At 39.4% G+C, this 20,045-nt stretch overlaps 3 protein-coding genes across 4 annotated transcripts; 2 read left to right on the top strand and 1 right to left on the bottom strand.

Moving 5' to 3' along the window:
* The first annotated feature begins 2,261 nt into the window (after positions 1 to 2,261).
* LOC145214555 (uncharacterized) lies at positions 2,262 to 5,834 on the top strand. Its single transcript, XM_080083108.1, has 2 exons — positions 2,262 to 4,756; positions 5,061 to 5,834. Exon 1 carries the CDS (start codon positions 2,262 to 2,264, stop codon positions 3,408 to 3,410), a length of 1,149 nt encoding a protein of 382 aa, XP_079939234.1. The 3' UTR covers positions 3,411 to 4,756; positions 5,061 to 5,834.
* Positions 4,098 to 4,514, top strand: LOC145213143 (uncharacterized). Its single transcript, XM_080081377.1, has one exon. It carries the CDS (start codon positions 4,098 to 4,100, stop codon positions 4,512 to 4,514), a length of 417 nt encoding a protein of 138 aa, XP_079937503.1.
* On the bottom strand, positions 5,233 to 19,112 carry LOC145214553 (uncharacterized). 2 transcript variants are annotated; one of them, XM_080083106.1, is made up of 18 exons: positions 18,887 to 19,112; positions 18,595 to 18,685; positions 18,151 to 18,257; positions 17,976 to 18,057; positions 17,568 to 17,773; positions 17,294 to 17,450; positions 16,194 to 16,315; positions 15,887 to 16,024; positions 13,826 to 14,051; positions 12,838 to 12,977; positions 12,068 to 12,173; positions 11,330 to 11,485; positions 10,713 to 10,780; positions 9,343 to 9,406; positions 8,655 to 8,742; positions 8,528 to 8,586; positions 7,645 to 7,880; positions 5,233 to 7,275 (listed from the first exon to the last, which is right to left on the bottom strand). In XM_080083106.1, exons 1-18 carry the CDS (start codon positions 18,973 to 18,975, stop codon positions 6,774 to 6,776), a joined length of 2,637 nt encoding a protein of 878 aa, XP_079939232.1. In that variant the 5' UTR covers positions 18,976 to 19,112; the 3' UTR covers positions 5,233 to 6,773. The 2 variants fall into 2 exon arrangements, with proteins under 2 accessions (XP_079939232.1, XP_079939230.1); XM_080083104.1 differs by having other exon boundaries at positions 8,655 to 8,745; positions 18,887 to 19,111.
* Positions 19,113 to 20,045: the final 933 nt, after the last annotated feature.

The following is a 20,045-nucleotide window of genomic DNA, read 5'->3' as shown; positions in this document are numbered from 1 at the left end:
AGGAAGGTTCTGGTGAAACGACCACGCCTTCCCCAAGAGAAGACTCTCGAGGATCAACGTCGCGTTCTGTTCACGTCACCACCTGTCACGTCACAGCGAAGCCCTCCGGACCAGCGGTATGTGGTTGACTGTATTGCTCCGCCTAAATCCCTGTCGCAAAATGCGCCTAAAATTAAATCTTCGTTTGACGAAAGAGGTTCTTTCACAGCAACAAACCCAATTGTAAATAATATTTGTACATATGATTCAGCCAAGCCAACTGGCGTGCATGACAATGAGATTGCATCACTTGTAAAGCACATAAACAGACCAAAGCCTAAAGTTCTCGTTTTTGACGGCAATCCAATGGACTATTGGAAGTTTGTTCGCAATTTCGATTCTCGTATCGACGACAAGGTCGATGACGACGGTGCCAAATTGTCATATTTGGCGCAGCATTGTGATGGCAAAGCCCGTAAATTGATTGAACACTGCTTTAGACTAAAGGAAAACGGGTACCAACAAGCGAGACAGTTACTGTACGACCACTTTGGCAAATCACATATAATCATGCATGTATAAGGTGTGTTGTCAATGGTCCAGAATTGCGACCGAACGATGCTGCTGGTTTAAGCGAGTTTGCGCAGTCGCTGCGCGATTGTTTACTTACACTTTCAGACATTGACGAGCATTCCGAGATGAATAATTACCCTACGTTGATTGCTGTTGTGAATCGTCTACCGTTCAAGATGCAAGAGGCTGGGAAAAGGCGTGTTGAGAAAATACTCAGGGATACTGGCCGTGAACCTTTGTTTGAGCATCTTGTAGATTTCGTGGAAACTAATGATCGGATTGCAAATTCGTTGTTCAGCCGCATGCTTGATGAGCATCGCAACGAAGTTAAGAAGGCGAAAGGTAAAAGTAGTCACGTAAAGGCTTCCAGTCATGTCGTTGTAAGCGAACAAGAATCTAGGTCTAAGGCTCGTGCTGGACCATCCACTACCCCGTTGTGCCAGTGCTGTTGGGGAAACCACGGGCTTGCTGAGTGCGAGGATTTTAAATCCCGATCTTATCGTGACCGTCTGCGCGTCACCCGGCGCCGCAGACTCTGTGATAACTGTTTCAGATTTGGGCACTTTGCCACTAAGTGCAACAGCCCCAAAGCGTGTAACGTGAGGGACTGTAATGAAGCCCATCACACCTTCTCTTCTGTCAAAGGACCTGCGCCGGAACGGACAGTTTGTTCGGTTGTGTCGGCGACTGGAAAGGACTGTCATGCTTCCTCTGGTAGACAGCGCGTCAACTTGATGATGGTTGCGGTCAAAGTCCGTGCTAACGGTAGGGCTACGTACGCTCTTTTAGATACTGGCTCGGGCATTACTTTGAGCGACAAGAAACTGACGGACAAGCTGGGACTGCGAGGTGAACCTAGCAACGTGACGCTCAAAACGGTCAACGGGGACGGTCGCAAGCGCGAGGGCAAAAGAGTAAATTTATCTGTTGCTTCGCTCGATGGCTCCACAACTGTGGAACTTCCTGAGGTGTTCGTTGTTGATTGTCTGCCTATTACCACCAACAAGTTTCCGAGAAACGCGGAATTGGATGCGCTGCCACATATCAGATACTTGTCATTCCCACTGGTAGATTGCAGTGAAGCTTTGCTGCTCATCGGGCTGAACGTTCCAGAGGCCTTTCTCGTGCAAGAGGTACGAAAGGGAAAACCGAAGCAACCTGTTGCATTTAGAGTTCCACTTGGATGGGCATTGGCAGGACCTGTCTCTAAGAAGTCAACCAATTTGTTTTCCGTCAACTTTACTCATGCTGCCGATGATTCGCTGCACGAGAAGTTAACACTAACGCCGACGCGATGCCTATGTCGCATGAAGACCGGTACGTCTTAGATAAAATGAAAACAAGTGTACAATTCAAGCAAGGTCATTATGAGTTGCGGTTGTCATGGCGCCCGAACGCACAACCGCTTCGGTGCAACCGGGACATGGCGCTAAACCGTTTGTGTTCTTTGGAACGTCGCCTAAGACGCGACGCCGTGCTACGTGATCCGTATACAAAGACGGTACAGGTTATATAGCTAAAGGCCATGCCGAAGAAGTTCCAGGTAGTATGGAACCTGCCGCATCAGCCTGTTACAAATCCACATAAGCCCGGTAAAGTGCGGGTTTATTTTGACTGTGCCGTCAAATACCGCGACCAGTCGTTGGATGATGCTTTACTGCAGGGTCCGGATCTGACCAATTCCTTAAGGAGTTCTTTTAAGGTTTCGGATGGAAAAGGTAGCTCTTGTGGCCGACGTGGAGGCCATGTTTCATCAGATCCGTGTGATGCCGACAGATTGTGATGCACTTCGGTTCTTGTGGTGGCCTGATGGCGATGTGTCGAAGAAGCCCACCGCGCACAGGATGCTTGTTTATTTGTTTGGAGCAACTTCCTCACCTTCCTGTGCGAGTTTTTGTCTTAAACAAGCCGCTGATGATTTGCGAAGAGGATTTCCTAATGATGTCGTCGAGACTGTAGAAAAGAATTTATACGTTGACGACTGTTTAAAATCCGTGTCGACTGAAGGAGAATCAGTTCAGTTGGTCAAAGGTATCCGTGCACTTCTTAAGAAGAAGGGATTTCGGCTAACCAAGTGGCTTAGCAACAGCGAGCGAGTTCTCGCGTCTATTGATGAAGAGGAACGGGCTAAATCGGTGAAGGAGCTGGACGTTGATGGTTCCTCGTGCGAAAGGGTCCTTGGCGTTCGATGGAACGTTTCGTCGGACGAGTTCGGTTTCAATGTCGATGTAAAGCAGCCTACAGCCTACACCAGAAGGTCAATCCTGTCGGTGGTAAGTTCCTTATACGATCCTCTTGGCTTTGCAGCGCCTGTGATCGTGGTGGCCAAGACGATGCAAAGAGACCTCTGCAGAAAGCAGCTGGGATGGGACGACGTGCTTTCCGATGAAGACTCCGAAACGTGGGCAAAATGGTTGCAGCAACTACCGCGGTTAGGAGACGTCGTTCTGCCAAGATGTGTGAAGCCCCACGATTTTGGTAAGGTGCGAAAAACGGAATTGCACCTTTTTGCAGATGCGTCATCTACAGCTTACGGTGCGGTGACCTATCTGGTAGACGAGCGAGGACGCATTCACTGCTCGTTTGTAATAGGCAAAGCACGCTTTGCCCCCCTGAAGACATGTTCGATTCCCCGCCTGGAACTGACGGCGGCCGTTGTTGCAGCCAAGTTGGATCGACTTATGAGAAAGGAACTGCAACTGGACGAATGCCAACCGTGTTCTGGACGGATTCGACTGCGGTTCTCCAAAGTATTCGAAACTGCAATAAGCGCTTTCCAGTGTTTGTTGCAAATCGCTTGGCAAAAATCGAGGATGCTTCCCGACCTAGTCAATGGAGACACGTCAGCACCAAGGTAAATCCAGCGGACGAGGCGTCTCGTGGACTCAGTGTGAATATATTCCTTAGGTCAAGCCGATGGCTTACTGGACACAGTTTATTTGGGAGCAAGAAGATGCATGGCCCTCCTGTCCAGACTTGTCGACATTGCCATTTGAGTTTCTTCTGGCCAAGAAAGAAACTCAAACTGTTTGTCTGGTCGCCAGCGAGTCCGCTACGGATCGACTCATTGCCAGATACTCATCACTCAATCGACTGAAAAGGGCTGTAAGCTGGTTGTTCAGATTCAAGTCGATGTTGATGTCAAGGAGGTTTTCTGCCAAATACAAAGTACCTACTGGGCAACTGACCGTTATTGAACTCAAGGCTGCCGAGCTTGAGATCGTTAAGTTTAAAGAGCTCTTCTGGCAAATGTGATTTTATTCCGACGTTTCGATACAGGTCGTCTTCATCAGGGTAAATAACACTGAATGCGACTAGTACATGCAGTGCACGATAAACAAGGAAAAAAAGAATGGAACGCAAGCACGTCACAACGCAACGAAAACACCGCGCGATAACAAATGATTAGCCCTCTAATCTTTAATAGAATCACGTTTGCCAGAAGAGCTCTTTAAACTTGATACTATGTCTGGCAGCAATAGGTTATATATTGAGATCGTTAGTAGTATGTACGAAAACGAAGTTTTCCTGACGTTATCGCCGCGATGTTGAAGGCCCAAGGCGAAGCAATTCGTTTATCAAAGAAAAAGAGGGCTCTTGGAAAGCTCAACCCAATTCTTGTCGATGGAGTTATGAGAGTTGGTGGAAGGCTCGAGCGCGCATTTGTCGAGTTTGATGTGAAGCATCCGATGATTCTTCCATACGACCATCGATTTACAGACCTGGTGATTATGCAGCAGCATGACGAGGTTGGCTATTCTGGAATGGGACACACGTGGTCGTCTCTCAGGCAACGCTACTGGATCATCAAAGGAGGGGTAGCGGTTCGACGAAGAAATGGCTTCCTGGGCAAACAGATGTTGGCAGACCTTCCTGCTGCGAGACTGCAGACCAATAAGCCGCCGTTCTCAGTGGTCGGTGTCGACTACTTTGGGCATTTCCTTGAAGCAAGGACGAAGTGAGGTAAAGAGGTACGGGTGCATCTTTACCTGTTTTTCCACCAGGGCCGCGTACATTGAGATAGCACATTCACTGTCTACGGACTCCTTTATCGGAGCTCTCCGACGTTTTATCGGTCGTCGAGACGGCCAGACCAGATCTTTAGCGACAACGGCACAAACCTCAACCAGAAAGAAAATTTCGATTCGGCTGAAATCATTCGGCGTCATGGCCGAACATTCGGCTTCGGCCCGAACTTTTTTAGGTGGGCTAATTCGCTGCTTTACTAGTTTGTTTCGTAACGTTTATTCAACTGGAAATAGAAACACTTTTTTACAATGAAATCATGTCTGCGTTCGTTTCTAACAAAATTATTTAGATTTTTTGAAGCTATTTGGCCCACACTCATACCTTGGTTTAATCGCCATATCTTCTGTCACCCGCGTTGCGGTTAAGCTATGCCGCATAAAACTTTGGGTATAGATATCGCAAGGGATATTGTTTGTTTTTTTACTTAGGACTCAAAATCACAGAAAAGTGACTTGTCATCCAAATTTGTATCTCTGTAGATTGCCAGTTGACGCTCCAACGAAAGCAATATTGGAAGTAGGTTACATTAGTCTACTTTTAACCCTTCAAACACTGATTTGTGGTGCGGGGTAGTGGTCCCTTCGGCATTCCTGGCTATATACGCCAATGGCACTACCACAGCTTTGGTCGCTAACAGCTCCAGGAAGATACTACTGGGTATTTTGTAATGTCGTATCGAAGTGGGAGAAAAGATGATCAAGAGCAGTCGCAAAAAACGCACACACACGCAATAACTAAATTACATCATTTACAAAAAAATAATGATGGTGGCAAGGCACCATTTCCAATGGACGGCATACTGAAGAGACTGGAACAAAAACGCAATTACTAAAGGCCCAGGGAATGTGTCGGTGCCAAAAGCAGGCATTCAATTGCAACAAGCACAACATCGTCAAACATGATTTTTTTCGGGCAAAACATGATAAGTATAAATCGCATTTCTAATTAAAAAATAGAAACAGGTTCCATGGTCAGGTTTGTAAAATGGTGGGTTTTGGATCATATGTGGAGGTTTAAAAAAATTTGTTATTAGAGACAAGATGCAAACACTAGTTAAAAGTGTTGTGTCTGAAAAGTATTAAAGAACAACAACAACTTATCTACACTTATTTCTTCACATAAATCGAATGAAGTACAGCTATTCCTCACGTTTAGGAAAATTTTACAAGACGGAGCGATGAGTATCCCGAGTTTTTGCGTCAAGCCCCTGGTATTGCACACATAAAGTAAAAAAAGAAACTCAGAATAAGACTCGAAAAGAGGAAAAAGAAAAATGCTACCTGGGGCGACAGGACAGTACCGGCACTTCGTAAAACAAGCTTAGTTTTTGCTTGACGCCAGATGAAAAACCATGTAATATGAAATGGCACAAACTGAGGCCTCCAATCTTGCTGGAACACACTGCCGTTTGAAGAATTCAGCTTGCTCAACAGTTCAAGCCAAGCGTCCTGGACATCGTGAAAGAACATAGTATATGCAGGAAATTCTGAATAACAAATACACGAAACGAAAAGTGTAAGCCCCAACGAAACGGTTCGCGATTTTTGCGTTGCGAAACTTGGGAGAAACGGGAGCAGTAAGGACGATGTAAAATCGCTGTGACGAGTTTTAGTGGACGCGGGCAATTATGATTTGCGCTATGCGATTGAAAGGCCCTATCAAAACAAAACAAACCTATTGCGATTCGCTTCTCCTGTGATAAATGACGGTTTACCACAAAACTTACACGAACACAGCGAAACGAGAAGATCAGTGGGTCATAAACAAACAACCTAGTGAGAGCAATTTCGTGAAAACATGATCGCATACGCCAAAATGATTATTTGGGCGCTAAAGGCGTCAGTAAAAAAGTCAAAGGTGATACACATGATTGAATAATGACTGCTTCACATAATAATCCTAATGAAAAAATAAAGGCTAGTGCGATACCAGGCCGGATCGATTGCCCGCTAAAGTCAACTACAAATCGGCTGCTCAGTTATTCTTCCCCACATTTGCAAAACGAGTAGGTCCTGAGTAGCGTCAAAGTGGATAGTGCATGTAATGCGACCTATGCCGCTGGAATTAAGAAACAGCGGTGCAGAATGGTAGCAATCGGTACCTACAGTATGGAAAAAGCAACGCCCGCGCACGAATACCGCACTTTAACAGCTAAACATAGAAACCGGAACAACTACAGGCGACAAAGGTGGTTAAGTAAAGGTGGGAACAAAATTGCGTAAAATCTGAGCGGCAATCGAGGAGTTGTTCTTGGCAATGGCCAGCGCTCGGTTAACGTCTTCGAATGAGTAGCCAAGCTCCATAAGGCGCGCAATGTCTTCGTCCATGTTGGAAGTCTGTGCTGGGGAGATCGACGATGCGGGCGGAACCTGCCGGGAAACTTTGGGGTTTGCACTTCGGGAGGGAATAGGAGGAGCGCTGTTTCCGCTTTTCGGAGGACGCGGAGGAGCAGCAGAAGAGAGATTATCGACGGATGACTCCATACCTTTGGATCGCGGCGGAAGTGACGGACCGGAAGAAGATGATGATGATGACGCCGAGTCGGATGACGTAGCGCGCGGTAAACCGTGCTGGTTACGCGTTTTCGATGTTGTTGTGGCTGCAGGTGGTGGAGCATTGCCGGAGCTAGAGGAAAGAGGACGGGGAGGTATAGCTGGGGCAGGTACATCTCCCTTTGCGGTTTGTGGAGTAGAGCTGTATGGAAAATATCGCATGATATTGCTAGGATACAAACACGCTTTCAACACCTTTCCGCACTTAAACGTGGTAAAACGTTGACTTTGTTAACTCTTTGTGGGAGTTTTTGTTGCTACACACGGACATCTATAGATTTGTTTATAAGAACGAAACAAACATTTAGCACAAACGGTATAAACGTTAAATTACAATAAAAAGATTTTATCCGCAATAGCAAATAGCTGTAGTTCAACAAAAATATACTGTTTTGTAGTTAAAAAAATATACTATTTATAGTATTTTAGCAAGACATGGAACAATGAATAAACACGAACCTATAAAAACTTTAGGTCATTGCAACGTAAAAAAATCAAAGAGATTCAATACCTAGGCATAATCCAGTCATAGTCGCTGGGCACACGATGTCGGCTCTGGTCGGTGTGAGCTTGTACTCTGGTTGGCACAGAAGCAGCGACAGAAGAACTAGAAGCAGCTGTCGTGGACGGGGTCGGCAAAATGCATGTGGGTCTTGGTATTAATGGTGGGCCGCGGGTTGGCATTTCATCGGCAAAATCGTAAACGTCGGTTGAAAACGGCGGCACCGGCTCCCCACTATCTGAGTTCTAAATCGGGGTAGGACATGGTAAATTGATTTTTAGTGTTGTAAGTCTGCGCAGCGGCTCGCTTGGGAATTTAATATGGATGAATAATTAAATGGGGAATAGCTTGCCGAGGAGAAGTAACTTCCTGTAATGGATAGCTTCGCGGCCTGTGCAACTCTACGTTTGGTTTGGTGTGTAGTGAATGACGAAACATGCTGCGCGAATCATTGACCAGGACTTTCATGCATGTTTTTGTTTTTGTCCAGACATATTAAAACCTTACTGCAACCCTTGCACATAAACTATTCAAAAAACCTGTAAGTTCTGATTTAAAACATTTGTCTGCAAACAGGTTTAGGTTACCCACATAAGTGTTAATCGTAGAAAGTGTAGAATTGTCGGCCAAAAATAAAAATTTTATTTTATTAAATACAGCCAAGGTTAATGTGTGTTACTTTCCAGCATAATTTTCATAAAGGAAGGACTAGATATTGACGCCTATAATTCAATTGTTTAACGGGATAGGGCAGGGAAACAAGGAAAAACAGGCAGCAGCAAAGGCCAGGAAGTAAATTTAACCATGCCATGAATGAATCACCGCAGACTTACCGCCCACACACCACAAATTTAGAGGATAGCAAAACCACACTACACTAATCACAACCCACCGTTGAATTGGAGTTCTGTCTGTTGGCCAAAGCCTGCATGGGCATCCTCAGGTCTCGCACTGCAATGAAATTTTGAATTTGGCGTTTTGAATGCTTGAAAAACAAGTAAAGTTTGTGGTTGACTTACAACTTGAGTGATCCAATATACTCGAAATCGGCCTTTGTTTTCCTCCTCGTAGTGAGGGTTTGGATTGGAAGTCGCCAATTGTGAGTCCCTGCTATTAATTCACAGGTAACATATCGTTTTTTTGACAGATATAAGATCACACGTGCAATAAAAACCAGTGTGGCTTGTTTTTTTGTTTTTTTTGTATATTATAACCAGTTGGATAAAATAAGCTAATAAAAGTTATGACATAGTTGTAAGCGGGCCCGAAATTCAAGATCGAATCGTTTTTGAGAAGCCTGTTTTGACCCGAAAGTTGGATTAACAGGCCTACAACAACGACAGACAATGGACTATAATAGACAATGGCTTAAACAGGCCGTTTTAGGGCGGTTTGGCAGTGATTAAGTCCAGCAGCTAGCTACTTAGTTAGGTAATATTTTTTTAAATTACGGACAGAGAATGTGAAGTCAAGTCCGAATCAAGTCCGTTTGTTAAAAAATCCTATGCCTGAACCTGGGAGCACATGCCAAAATACAAAGTCATTGGTCAAACCTGAAGCTAGCAACGTTGTCTTTCTGTTATTAACCTGCAGGGCTTTATTTTTTAGTTCATTATGATGTCCATAAACTTGCCATTGTTCAGGCATATTACACATTACTATAAATTGCGCAGTTTGTCTACTCTAAATCGATAAACAAACCAATACCTTTGTATGTGATATCAGGCTATCGTCGGAAGATATGCCGAAAGCGTGATTTCTTTCTAGGCTCCTGGAAAACATTCAGTAAGTTTAGATCACGTCATTCCGAGCACGACCGGTGGCGTACGGGGAAAGGATGAATCTAATTACAATTGGCACACGTGCATAGCTAAACATGGTGTAATATCCTTATTTCACAATCGTGCCGAAACAACGACGTCTGTAATACATTTTTAACTTTTTTAAATGTTGTATTATGAACAGAAATGTGACGTAATAGTCAATCATCGAGGAACTTATATGTCAAAGACAATAAAAGAGATCGAATTACGGTGTTTGTTATTTGTTGCCCTTGTGTTTTTGTGTCTTATTGTGTAATTAAGAAACTGTAACCTAGTGGGATTTTCCAAATGTACGTAGTCAATCTGTTCATTATATTTAATATATCATTCTACTTCCTTCCGTTTTAAACAAGATTTAAAATCTAAGAGATTTTAATTCCAAAAGTATAGAAGTATAAAAATGTCTTATAATCAGGAAGTAAAAAATGAAATAGTACACTTATTACAGAGCAAAACGCAAACTAGACATGTTATGCTATACTGGAGTGAAACTATTTTTTTAATAGTTTAAACCAGTGCTTTTCAACCGGGTGTATCGTACACCCCAGGGTGTACCATAATTTTTAAAGGGTGTACCACTTTGATGGGGTGTACTGGGGTGTACCAGATACAAAATATATTATAGCTATGACCAGGTATCACAATAGGCAGGTTCCAGTTTTAGAACAAACTGACTAGAGTGTACAATTTATGGCCCAACATGCATCTCAAGTGAACGTAGATTTTAAGTTGCAAAACTCTATTTTGTGACGTCATAATTTAATATTTCACTGGAAAGTGAATTATGGATTATGGATTGTTGGTATTGTGCTGGTCATAATTTCTGTTAGGACCACAGATTCAGTGTGACAGGGTTCAATAAGTTTTTCACTGGGGTGTACAAATTTGGAACGTTAAAAGGGTGTACCGTTTCAAAAAAGGTTGACAAGCATTGGTTTAAACAATTGTAAAACATACAGAAAGTGACTCAACGCTGGTAAGGGGGAAGAAATACAACGTTCTTTGAATTTACTGTCAAATCTTTATTAATCATTAATTTATGTGGTAAAAAAATATTTGTTCTAAACTGTTTACTTTTACCGTAATTAGAGTAACACCGACAACAAGAAATCATACAACAACAAACATATTCCTTACAAACAGAAAACACAACTATTCCGCTGTAACTGTAAACCACGCGGGGGAAATTACCACAATAATCAACACATTTCTCCTAAATGCGTCACCGGGCGCGATTATATCACACCAACCTACCTGCTTCGTTCCGCCGAGTTCGGAGACTGTGACGTAGGCCGTGGTGGAACCGTAGGCCCGCAATCGGTCTGTGGAACACAAAAATCGGTCGCGGCGTTAACCCCGAGGTCACGATCAATTATTCATCAAACGAATTACATAAACCATAAGGATGGTATGAAGAAAAGATAGGACAGCATAATGTGTGACTAGTTTCGAACAGTATTAGATTATCTGGTAGATAACAAAAAACACTATTTGTCAAGGTAAATTGAGTGCCAATTATCATACTTTTCTGGAAATGTTCATAGTCAATCACTCTCAACACATGAATAATGCCTTTTAAACATATGAAAGGAAACTCAATTTCCTTAAAAACACGGGCAAGAATAATTTGGAAATAATACATAATCATAGTAAATAGTTAGGCCCTTTTTCAGTTGTCTTATAACTACAAAAGTTAGGCTGGAACTTGAAAGCGCTATTCCAAGTGTGTTACGTGACGTAGCACTTTTACACACTTTTAAGAACCCAAAACATAAAAATCCATGAAAATCGCAGACAAAGCAAACATCAATCAGCGCGAAACCGAAACAGATACGGTAACGTTTCAATGCAACTGACGCCATGCTTCTTACCTCTGGCGCGGAAACTGGCGTGACATGATTGAGGCCGAGAACTGGAGATTGAGATCCGACCGGTTGAGGAGGTATTCGACGGGGCATATTGGGTGATGGTTGAACTAAACGTTTGTGATGAGATGGTGGCGACGCGTGTAAGGTGTTGGTTCGAGCCTGTGTTTAATGAAAAGATTGGTGTGCATACGTACGGCTGAGAATTAAGTTCAACCAAGAGCTGTAAGTCAAGCCATGATTTTTTTCGGGTCGAGTTAGAGTTTTTTAACAAACGGGCCTGATTCGGGTTTAACTTTACGTTCTATGTCTTTAATTTTTTGAATTAAAATTACCCAGCATGGTTGCTGGGCTAAACTTATGCCAACAATGCTAAAGTGTCTTGTTTAAGCCATTGTGTATGCCTTCTTTATTATATATTGTAATGTTTCGGCTTTCATGTATAGGCCTGTTAATCAAACTTTTGGTCCTTAAAGGGTTTCTCAAAAACGATTTTGGGAGGGCTGGGTTAGGACTCAAAGTTCAAGCCAGCTTGCAACTCTGGTTTAATCACTTCAAAAAAAATACTTCATGTAAATTATTTGCATTTGCTTTAAACATCAGCACTTTAGTTTCACCAAAAAGAAAAATTTCTTTCAATGAGGCAAAATATGGGCATCACAAACCCCCAAAACAATCTTTGTTGGTTTTAGCACCATACGAAGTTTCCAGTTACAATGGAATTTCACAGGATTTGCAACTTACCCCAGAAACTGCAACTCCCACTTCTCCGAATAAATCTTCTTCATCATCATCATCTTCATCTTTAAAGTCATCTTTATAACTTCCAGTACCATCAGTGTGGTTCGGCCTGAGTTATCAAAATTTAAACAAATGAAAATTCTCCACTGTTCCAACAAAGCTGTTTCTTTTATGCTATTAGTTATAACCTAACAACAAGTAGCAGCTATCAGTTTTACCCATTTTTTGCAAAGTTATGATGTGTAATATACCAAGGACTGAAGCACAAGAAAAATATGCCCAGACAAAACAAGAATTTAATATGTATTAAACTAAAGAGCATCAGTGTTTCCTTTTCAAATGACATTTGTCATCTAGGATTCGGTCAATTCAATGTGGCAGACAACAGTGCTGCAAAAATGGATTTAAAAAGTTGATCCCAATCATTATCATCTAGTCCTATGCTATTGCAACTATTGTTTGCAGTTTCATTACCAAAACAATTACATTGTACAAGAAGCTTGTAGTGGGACAAAACCCCACAATAAATACATTGTTGTTATGACCCAAAAAGCATATCAAACTCACGTTATCAAAGTGGCTATTAAACACACAATTGATTGAAACAGAGGTGCACTCAATTAGTAACATATATTGTATTGCTCAATTAAGTAAATATGTAGTGAAATGTTTTGACTGGTTTAAAATTACACCTTGCTACTGTGCAGTGTTTGGATAACTAGCATAAAGCATAACAAGTACAAACTGTTTTGACAGCTCACAAGTACTCATACTTGGTGCCATTGCTGTTGGCTTCAGCATTATTGCTTGATTCTATATTTTCTTTTTGAAATGGTTCAATAACCACTGATTCTGTGTCCTTAATTTCACATCGACACCATGGACAAGTGGGAACTGGTGAATGGTCCATGTCCTGAAGTCAAATCATATTGTTACCACTTGTATAGCATGCATGTAACCTAATGTATCAGTTCATTTTCAGATACATTTAACACACTGATGTACTGGCACTGGGGTTGATATTAATAAGCATAAAGCTTATAACAAAAGCTGTACAAAATAAAAACTGAAAATTTGTGTGCACTTCAATTTGTGTTACTGAGAACTGAAAGCAAAAACATCAAATCAGATTTGAAATGATTTACTAGCAAAACTGCCAGTTTTTACAGACATGTATTATTGTATTTTTAATGTGCTGTTTAACAGCAATTCAAATACCAGCGTTTTTGTGCATTTTTTATAGATATATATGCAAATTAATAGTAGAGGTGAATGCAACAAAAACTTTATCAATCGAACTTCTGATGTATGTTTTGACCAGTGTTTTTCTTTGTTGTACAAATATTACAAAGTATGAAAGCAATGTTTAAGCAAAGTTTAACCTGTATAAAAGTTTTTATGTTGCCCATTGCCAAACAAGCTGCATTAATTCATTTTCTGTTTCTGTGCATTTAGAGGCAGTGACTCATAGTTGCTTTGTTAGTGAGTGAAACATGGTTTGCATTTTTTTTAATCAGTATAAAACACCACATTTACTTTAGCTACAGTTTTGGGCAAGAGCACATCAAATAATACAACTGAGTAAAAAATCAGCAGGACATGGAAAAGGAGTTTGATGATTGCATTATATGCACAAATCTTAAACCTCTTGATTTTTCATTTTACAAAAAAAACACGAAAGGTTGTCTCAGTTTTTGTTATTTTCTATTTAAATGTTTTGTGGCATTAATAACAAAAGAAACTAAAAAAGCATTTTCACACCTGCCAAGATTCCAAGCATGATCTGCATATAAGGTGACCACATGGTTCAATTTTAACGTTCTTGTTATTTTCAGCACATATCTTGCACAGTTGAAAGGTGGAGCCCATTTCACAGTAGAGTTCATATTGTTCTTGACTGACATGGATGTGTTCTTCCTCCTCATCAGATTGCTCAAGCAAAGTTGTTAAGTCATGGTTCGATGAACGACCATCAGGAAATAAATAACTGCAGATAGTAAATAAGTCTCATTTTTTCAAAGTTTGAAAAGACAATACATCTAACACCAACAATGACTTGGTAGGTGGTACAGTAAGTTTAAAAATAAAAATGTACATAAAAATGCCTAAAGCAGGGGTGTGCTGCCTTCATAGATTGGACTAATACAATTAACATAATTAGACTGCAGGCCACACCTTCATATGACAAAAGTTGATAATGGATGTATTTAATAGTTTAGTGAGCATTCATTTTAAATTTAAACCGTGGGCCATACAATCTTAGTTCAATGGGTCGCAATTGGCCCTGAGTCGCACGTTACACACCCCTGCCTCAAAGCAGCAAAATGTTTTGACATTTTTTACAGGGCATACTATCCAAAAACCAATTTTTTCGATTTAATGTTTCACATGTTTGCAGAACAAGCTGCAGTTCTATGCATCAAAGGTTGGACTAATAAGTCACAATGAACAGCCAGTCTTGCAAACTAAAAGGGCCTTGTTAATTATCACAATGACCACAATTCCTACTCAGCGCTTCAATTAGCATGTAAAAAAATCCACAACTCTATTCAACATCAGCAGAACTAAGTGCATGCATCAGACCTACAATTCAAATTTTTAGGTGGTAGCCAACAAGTTGTTCAGGCACATTCTTCTAAATCTAACAGATTTAAAATAGTAAAGTTTTAGCATGTTTGTTAAACATTTTTAGGCTGATTTTGTATTGTTTAAACCAGTTTGTATTTAAAAGGATGTACAATCTAATTCTGCATTTCCTATTTTTTATTGCATGATATCCTTTAAATATGAGAAAATGAATATGACTCGGTGATTAAAAAGGATACAACAGTTTCTACTCAACACCATTTGCTAATCTACTTAATCAGCATACAGCAGTATACAAGTGATACAGCTGTCGTCATGTGATTAAAAATACAAAGACCTCAAGTTAAACATTTACATATCATCAGCCAAACTACAAATACAATACTGAATGTAATATATGACTTTATACATTTTTATTTTACATTCTAAACTTGATAGCCTGACTACTTTGCCCATAACTGAAATATTCAGAACCAATTTAAAGCAAGGTTGGGGCAATAATTGAAATTTTGATTGCACTGATAAAACTACATGAAGATTTGTTAAGCCATGCCAACCCCATTTAATAAATTGCCACTTTTGCATCCTGTAAACATTTCTTGATATTCTAGGATATCCCTAAGGTAAACTCTCAGTTTAAACTAAGATAACTGTTGCTGACATCCTCACAACCTTACTACACTATTTTCCCTGGGTACGCTTTTTCTTTGTGCAAAGCGCACAACACGGGTTGAAAACCTAACTAAGTACTAAATGTATATTCCATGTGTTCAAAGTAAAAAAATAAAATCATATAGTATTTCTACCGCAAGTCCACTCAAAAACTGGCTGTGAACAGCAGTGATTATTATGAACTGAAATTATGCACTACAGTACAGAAAAAACAAAAAATGGCGTAACTCAGAAATCTATCATATCTAACCGACCAATTTAGTTCAAACAAAGTACAAAGTAGAAGATTTGCAAGTTTTTCTTTGCAAGTGATTGTCAACCCAGCAAAGCTTTTTAAAAGTGAAAGTAGTTGCAATTAAGATTTAAACCACAGGTACCAACACAAGCAGTAGTTTTTTCACAAAATCAGACCCAAAATAACTCACTTACGGTAAAAAGTGGTTATTCATATCTGACACATCAATGGAGTATTTTTCAAAACATTAGAGAATGAAAACAAAGCTTTATAGAGGTTTAAAATGTAGAGTCATTAATAGATCTTCAAGAAAATGTACAACTACTCACAATCCTTCTTTGCATCCTTCAATAAGAGCCTGACAAAGCGATTTGTTTTGGGGGATTGTTTGAAGGATTTGCCCATCCACCGTCACGTAACCCACAGCCCACTGTCCCAGTCTTGTACAGCTCAAGCGGAAAATATAGCTACAAAGCAAAACCAGTTATTATGCCTTCAACAAAAACACAGCTACTAAACTTCAATGAAACATAACCAAACATAAAAAACCCTTGTAAACCAGGTTACAAAATTTGGATTATCATAAAATATTTATGTTCCTGGATTAACTTTCACTGTGATCGAACCAAAACATACCTTCCTGGCTTATTCAAGTATTTTTGAAGGCGAGCTTTTACTTCGTCGTAGGTGAGAAAGGCCATATACCCTGGGTGTGTGACTGCCAATACATTCCAGTTCTTTAGTAAAGTAGACCAGGGCTAAAAAAGATGTTTGGTAAATACACAATAGTATGTAATAATGTATATTTAGTACAGTGCAAAAAAATACATGTCTGAGCACTGTTAACTGACTACAACCTACAAAATTATAGCACCAACTAGCAAAATTTGTTTATGGCTGTATTACATGAAACTGAAAGGGACATCCATTATTTCTTGAGAGTAATTATTCCATTTATGAACAGGAAGTCAAGCAAACACCATACAGTAGAATCACATAGTTTGCTTCCTTGATGGCTAAGTATAGGTGTAACAAGGAAAAAATGGCCAATGTCTTTGCAGCTATCACATGAAATAACGTTTATGATCTGCGTCATGTTATGATTCACCCACTACAGCAAAGTGCAAATGGGTCCCAAGACAGACTAGTATCTTATAACACGGAAGCAGTTACTGTGTGAAAGCAGAGTCATGAGTTTGAACTAACTGTGACAGGGAACTCTTTAGAGACATTGTTTGTCATTTTTCTTTATATTAAGGTTCAAGCAACAAATTAACAGAAAGCATTAGGCACTCTATTACCAAATACTTTGGTAAAACTATTATTACCATAAGCAAAATTATGTTTTTTACACAAATAGGCTCTGGTCAAACAAAATCAAACCAAAAGCAGAAACAATTCATAAATGATTAGCAAACTACCATTTACCAACAAGACACATGTTAAATTTAGCTTATTGTTCCTATTTTAGTAAAATTAGCCCACACAAACTTTTGGACAGACCACAGACACACATAGCACTCTTGAGACTGGGCAACTATACATGCAGTACACTAATAACACGCTTGTTCAATATGTATGTAGCATTTTGCAACCACCTTGGTCAAATCTGTTCTTGTGCCATACCACCAATTCAGACTAAACACAGAAAACTCTTTGAGGCTAAAAACTCTACATATTGTCATGGTTTTGGTGTCCCAGCCTGCACCACACCTAGCCTTATAAATATGAGTTACCTGAAAAAGTCGTGTAAAGACATCAAATTCAAAATTTGATACATAGTCATTGCAGACAAGGTCTATAGTTGATTGGAGCGCAGTGCACTCCGGGCTTGAAGAGATCGTGTGTACTTTATTTAGCTCTTGACAAAACGTCTTCCATGGTACAATGGACCTGCATAAAATTGCTTAATCAAGAATCTAATATTACACACATGAATAGTGACTTAGCAGCAGAATTTATGGTAATCAATACTATTGTATCAACTTGTAGCTAATGATTAAAACTTGCCTTGTGCCAAAAGTTGATCGCCAAAATTGTGCAGCTTCGGATTTTGTAATTCTATACTCATCACCAATGAATCGACCATCAGGGAATTCAGCCTTCAGTTCAGCCAACATGTGACTAAACATTAGGGATTTTTTGGTTAAACTTCTCCTCTGTTGCGAAGTTTCGTCAAACATCCGTTCTCTGCCTTCCTTGAATAACTTTATTGCCTAAAGTGTAATAGCCACAAGTCAGTTGACTTATTATATACATGTTTTTTTATTATTTAGCACTAATGAATGAAAACAAATATATAAATGAAAAGTTACAGGAAATATTGAATAATATTTTGTATGACATAAAAAATTACAAAACATTTAAAGAGTATTTTTATATATATCAGTAAATTAACGGAATAAAAACATTACAAACCTCTTTGCATTTCTTTGTCAAATTATCCAAAAAGATGCGAAAATACTCACAATCATTTAGGACCTGCAATCGGTCTTCATATCTAAAATTAAAACTCAGATGGTAAATAACTTACAAAGTAGCAACAGGAAAGAAAATTAATGAAACTATTTTAGTTTAGCATTGTTGTGCTTACCGTGACATGATTAGACGGAGGTGATTGTAGGTATCAGGCAATATGTCAAGAATGTATGGTGGGCTGTTCTTCAAGTTCATCTTAGACTGATGGCAGAATTTTGCAACCTACATATGAAAAAGCATTATCAGATTTTTATGAACTGGATTTTACGAAACTTTTATTGGCAAAGAAAAATGATTTTTTGACAGTAGTGTAGTAAGAGCTAAAACAAATTTTGGTGACTGCAAATCCCTGAATTTTGATAAAAAGTTAAAGTTTTCAATTTTTCCATAGTGGTAAATGTTCACCACAAATTGATATTCAATTTTTGAACCAAATTTTATTCAAATATAGACAACTTATTTTCATTCAAACACAAAACCTAGTAGCTAGTGTATTATTAAACGCAGTGTATGCAAAATATATGCAATGTAAGCCAAGAAAAATGATAATGCAACTCACTTTATCCATCAGTTTTGAAGTTTTATCGATATATTTCTTGTCAATAACAACACGCTGATGGTGGGGTGTGACATCATTCAGGGCACCAAGTCTAAATATAAGAATATAAAATATACATGAGAAAATTTGCTCTCAAACTATGAACAAAAATGCAAGCATTTGGGATTTTAAATCAGGTTTTGGCAAGGACTGCGACTACACATTGATATCCAAATTATTGTTTAGTAAAACAGACTCCATGTCTCATTAATAACCAACATCAAAGTGTACAAATATTTACAATAGTGTTTACCCTCTAAAATTATGCATAAAGTTTCTTCCACTTCGAGGTGGGGCTCTCTGAGCCTGTGAAGATTCATTTGATGCCCCAGTGGTCATCATAGTGGTAGATAACAATAATCAGCTGAAGGAATTTAATGTCACCATTTCACATTTAAAATTAAAGCTTGACTTAGTAACAACAGTAACTTATATATCCGTGTGTGAAGTATCCTGAAAATGTCAGTAGGTTTACAAACGCTACATACTAAACTAAAGCTTTCAGTACACCTAAATCAGTCTATATTTTTCGTTATGCAGTGTAACATGGAATCGTCTGTAATGAGCGAAATAATGTGCTCTTTAAAACAAACCCACAAACAAAAGCATTCATCCAGCTATGTGTTTTGAAATGTCAATTACAGATATATGCTTAATTTTTAAACATGCAATACAAGAAAAAATTAAACCAAACACAAAACAGCTGCCCAAATAACCCAGCACAAGCAGAAAACATTTTTTTGTCGAACAATAATATTGTCCATAGGGGAACAAATCGATTAAAATCTATTGAATAATACCCATGTTCCACTCACTAATTTAATGCTACTGTTAAAGTTATGTGCGCTTCCTGGTATCTTTAATGTTCTTTAACAATCCCTTCAAAACTATCACAAAGTTAAAATCTTGTTAAACAAGAAGTATAATATTGTCACAAGCAACAAATAAACTAAGGCACTTGCAAACCATGTAATTGGATTTAAAATTTTGTTAAACAGGTGGGCGTACCATGTACCCACAAAAATGCGAGCGTTGTAAATTGTGATTATTCACAGAAGATTAATAAACCTGCCATAAGGTCAAGTATTAAGTCCAAATATTTTTTATGATAATTTAGTAGTAAATATTTGTTTTTATAATGGCACAATAGAATCAAGCTATCATTGATTTGTTAATTTACTAGTTTACATTTCTCAAAGGTTTTTTTGTCTGTCACTTCAAACAAGACAAGCGCTTTCCAATACACGGTCCCATTAATATTTTAACCAACAATTGAAGTTACTACTCGCCGAAAAGAGAAACGGTTTTACCTCTACAATACAGAAAAAAATAGCCACTCGCCACTCTTGACACAAAACAAAAGTCTTTCATTCTGCACATCAGCTGTCTGTCAAAAATTACTTCTCTTTGGC

Source organism: Phallusia mammillata, chromosome 2, assembly GCF_965637545.1.
Source record: "Phallusia mammillata chromosome 2, kaPhaMamm4.hap1.1, whole genome shotgun sequence".
Taxonomy (NCBI): Eukaryota; Metazoa; Chordata; class Ascidiacea; order Phlebobranchia; family Ascidiidae; genus Phallusia; species Phallusia mammillata.
The sequence above is the reverse complement of the archived record's forward strand: the minus strand, read 5'-3'. Positions and strand labels throughout refer to the sequence as shown.